Consider the following 3574-nt stretch of genomic DNA (forward strand, 5'->3'; position numbering starts at 1 on the left):
GAGAGAGAGAGAGAGAGAGAGAGAGAGAGAGTAACAGAGTGAAAGAGGGAGGGGGGAGGGAAATATTCTAATTGTAAGGAATTAGAATAAATTGGAAAGTTCACTCAATTTTGATTTGAATATTTTTAAATTTGTTATTAGAACCATTGATTCATGATTGGATGGAACATCTTCAGCAAACTATGAGAAAACAGGAGCAAGAACAGATTGCTAATGCAACTGATTTTGCCATGCCATTTATAGGTAGGCAATGAGAGAATAAATATTGTGTCGCGTACAATGAATTAAGAGATATTGAAAGATATTTGGAAAATTTGTTAGAATATCATTTTACTGCTTTATTTTAAATTATATTATAATCACAGCGATTCCAGCATCTACTATGAAAGCTGCTTTCAAGATAGCGGAATATTTGGAGTTAGAGCCAAATGTCAAGTATATGGCTGTTGAACTGTACGACAGATTCATGTGTAAACACTTTTGGGAGCTTTTTAAGACTGAGTTTGTAAATGATCCATCTGAAGCATCATGGTTTAAAATTTGCAAGAAAATTTCTAATCAAACAAAATTAAATCTAATGTCATGTTTTCAATTGGCGTGCAAAATGGATTCTCATTCCAGTATTTTAGGAATACCGCAAGTACATTGAAAGATGATACTTTGTAAAGAATTTAAGCATCATGACAAATCTTAACAGATAAAATTGTTTTGTTAGATTCTTAATATTTTATATCTGATTGACAAAGAATCTGAATATACGCGAAACATGATTTCCTCTTCGGAAATTAAAGTTTTCAAAACAGTAGGATTTACAATGCCCCTTTACACACCATTGCACTGTATCGAAATTCTTCTGGCAGCGACAGGTCTCGGAGAAACACCAAATACGTTTAACATTTCGATAGATTTATTGGATTTGGCTTATCTAAAGGTTTAGACATTATCTAATTTATTTCTTCATACAATTGACATTTATACAATACATATTTCACTAAATTGTACATATTTCCAGCATGACAGATTGTATTCACAATTTCATTCATATTATATGCACAAAGATACTGTAAATACAGAATATGTAGCTCGGAAACTGATATCATTGAAATCAAACATACTTTACCTAAGTGCAGCAATAGTATATTGCACAACGTTTTTTCTATGTTTGGATACAAATGCTTTGGGAGAGCAAATTATTGTAGCAAAATTGGCAGAATTATCAGATACGACCGATATTGATATTTTCAATATGGCCAATATGTTGCTCTCAATAGCAACACAAGAATAATGTAATAGACTGCATATTAAATAATTTTACATACGCACGCATGTGTGTATTGTACTATATAAATACACGTTATACAGATATGTATTGTGTAAATACTTTGTAAACAAAATTAAATTAATTCTTATTAATACATCGCATGCAATTATATGTACATTTTTATTTATTTAGATCATTTATGTACATTATATATACATATATATACATATATGTGTGTATGTGTGTGTCCCAGCAACGAGAATGGATTAAAATGGATTGAAATTTTTTTCTATTCGAATATATATTTTAAATAGCGAATACTTTTTTTGAATTTAATTGGATTCAATTGGATTCAATTAGATTCAATTTCCTATTCAAAATTTTGAATTGAACAGTATTTACAATGTGTGTGTTTTGCACAGAAAAAGCTAATATTATTTTTAAATTGAAAGACATAGAGATGTTCCATGCAATTCCTATAAATGAATAAAAATGCATTCAAGATTGAAAAGCATTCATTTTAACATTCAATCAATATTTCTGAAAATCTGAATCATATTTCAATTCATTTTAATCCATTCTCGTTTGCTGGGGTGTATGTGTATAAAATACATACATATGAGTGTGTAAAATAGGCATTTTGAATTACAAATGCGATCTAAAATATTTAGATCACATAGTGAATTAACAAATTTGTGATTATTAATATATAAATATTGGATATAATATATTATTAAATGATTCATGATTTTTTTATTATATATTTTTTATTATAAATGCTGCATAAATATGCATATTTATAATATCTTATATATTGCCGCAAAATTATATTATTTTTTTCTAATTCAAAAAAAAAAGAAAAACCGATCAGTACCGACCGTGAAAGATAACTGATATTTCTATTGATAGGTGGCCGCGATATCATTGACCCCAGCATCAGTCAATAGTTAGGTTAGGTTAGGTTCCTTTCTCTTCACGATTGCTCCAAGTTGCTCCCGTTTTGTTTCACCCCTTTCACCGTGCGCGCGTGCTCGACATCCATTCACTACATTCATCGCCACTACTACGCATCACTACTATTTTACTATCCTTCCCAAAAAAACCAAAAGTTTTGTCCATGATATCGTGATAATTACTTTATTTGACTTTGTTCTTTTCGTCGCGACTTCGGTTATAAAAGATTTGTGCTGCATTCTGTATTAAGTACAAAAGAAATTCAATATTTCTCATATTATTCTAATGACGATTTTTTTTTATATTTGAAAAAAATAAATTTCAAGGATTTTATTTGTAAAAATTTTTTTGCGCTGTGTCAGGGCTGAGAAATCAAAACGAAGTTATTTATAAACTCTCACACATGTGTGTACGTTTACAACAGTGACAGCCGTTTCGTGTAGTTTCAAGATGGAGAGAAAACAATGTCGTGACTACTGCTCTTGCACAATGGGGTTGTAAACACAACCTGGGTCGTCTGGATGATTCTGTTAGTTTTGCAAGAGGTCGACGAGAAACAGAAAAGTGTAATGGCGAAATCTGTGTTAAGTTCGGACACGCTGCCAAAGGCCGGTCGTGTAAACGAAGGTGAGACTTTTGTATTTCTTTCTTCCTGCTTCTCTTGTAAGATATGAAATTCTCTGTAAGCTTGATTTTTTTTATCTTATGCATACGCAATCTTTTCTTCTTTTCACATTTAGATATATATGTATATATGTAATTCGAGTGTAGAAAACGCAACAAAAAATAAAGTGAAAGATTCTGGAACAAACGCGTTTCACGTCACACAATTAGTCACGATTAGTCATTACATTGGTATTCATAATGTGAACTTGTACTCGTGTAATTTTGCAGTATGCCGTGAATGGTTGGTACATGAAGACGGAGCATTGGCTTATCGGCTTCAAGATGAAGAAAGTATGTAAAAATGTTATGCTTATATATTTGTCATGTGGATATACGTATGTCCTTAGGCAATGTTAGATTAGATTCATTCAGGGACATCCCAGTCAATGCTGATTGAATTTCCTATCTTAAGAAGAATAAATATATATAAGTTTTTCTCCATTAATTTAAATTATAAAATTTATCCAAAAAATATTCTCATCCCTATTCTTTTTACATTGATTTTATAAATTATTTGAACTTTAATTTTATATAATTTTAATCCGAAAAACTTGGCATTATGTAAAAAAGAGAAAAAAGAAAATTTAATTAAAATAAAATTATATAGCTTAAGGAAGTCTCAAAATTTTTGTGTTGAGAGAGAGAGAGAGAGAGAGAGAGAGAGAGAGAGAGAGAGAGAGAGAGAGAGAGAGA

At 30.5% G+C, this 3574-nt stretch overlaps 2 protein-coding genes across 2 annotated transcripts in view; both read left to right on the top strand.

The window, feature by feature from the left end:
- Positions 1 to 143: 143 nt before the first annotated feature.
- On the top strand, positions 144 to 1005 carry LOC108693696. The gene is made up of 3 exons (XM_018202757.1): positions 144 to 243; positions 366 to 640; positions 716 to 1005. The coding sequence occupies exons 1-3, from the start codon at positions 162 to 164 to the stop codon at positions 935 to 937; spliced, it is 579 nt and encodes a 192-aa protein (XP_018058246.1). The 5' UTR covers positions 144 to 161; the 3' UTR covers positions 938 to 1005.
- A 1581-nt stretch (positions 1006 to 2586) lies between these two features.
- The window catches only part of LOC108693672 (coiled-coil domain-containing protein 50), a 2589-nt gene continuing 1601 nt past the window's right edge, over positions 2587 to 3574 (top strand). The window contains exons 1-2 of the mRNA XM_018202728.1: positions 2587 to 2842; positions 3110 to 3172. Coding sequence (XP_018058217.1) covers positions 2737 to 2842; positions 3110 to 3172 — 169 coding nt within the window. The 5' untranslated portion in view covers positions 2587 to 2736. The remainder of the gene's footprint in view (positions 2843 to 3109; positions 3173 to 3574) is intronic.

This window comes from Atta colombica, unplaced genomic scaffold (genome assembly GCF_001594045.1).
Source record: "Atta colombica isolate Treedump-2 unplaced genomic scaffold, Acol1.0 scaffold96, whole genome shotgun sequence".
NCBI classification, from domain to species: domain Eukaryota; kingdom Metazoa; phylum Arthropoda; class Insecta; order Hymenoptera; family Formicidae; genus Atta; species Atta colombica.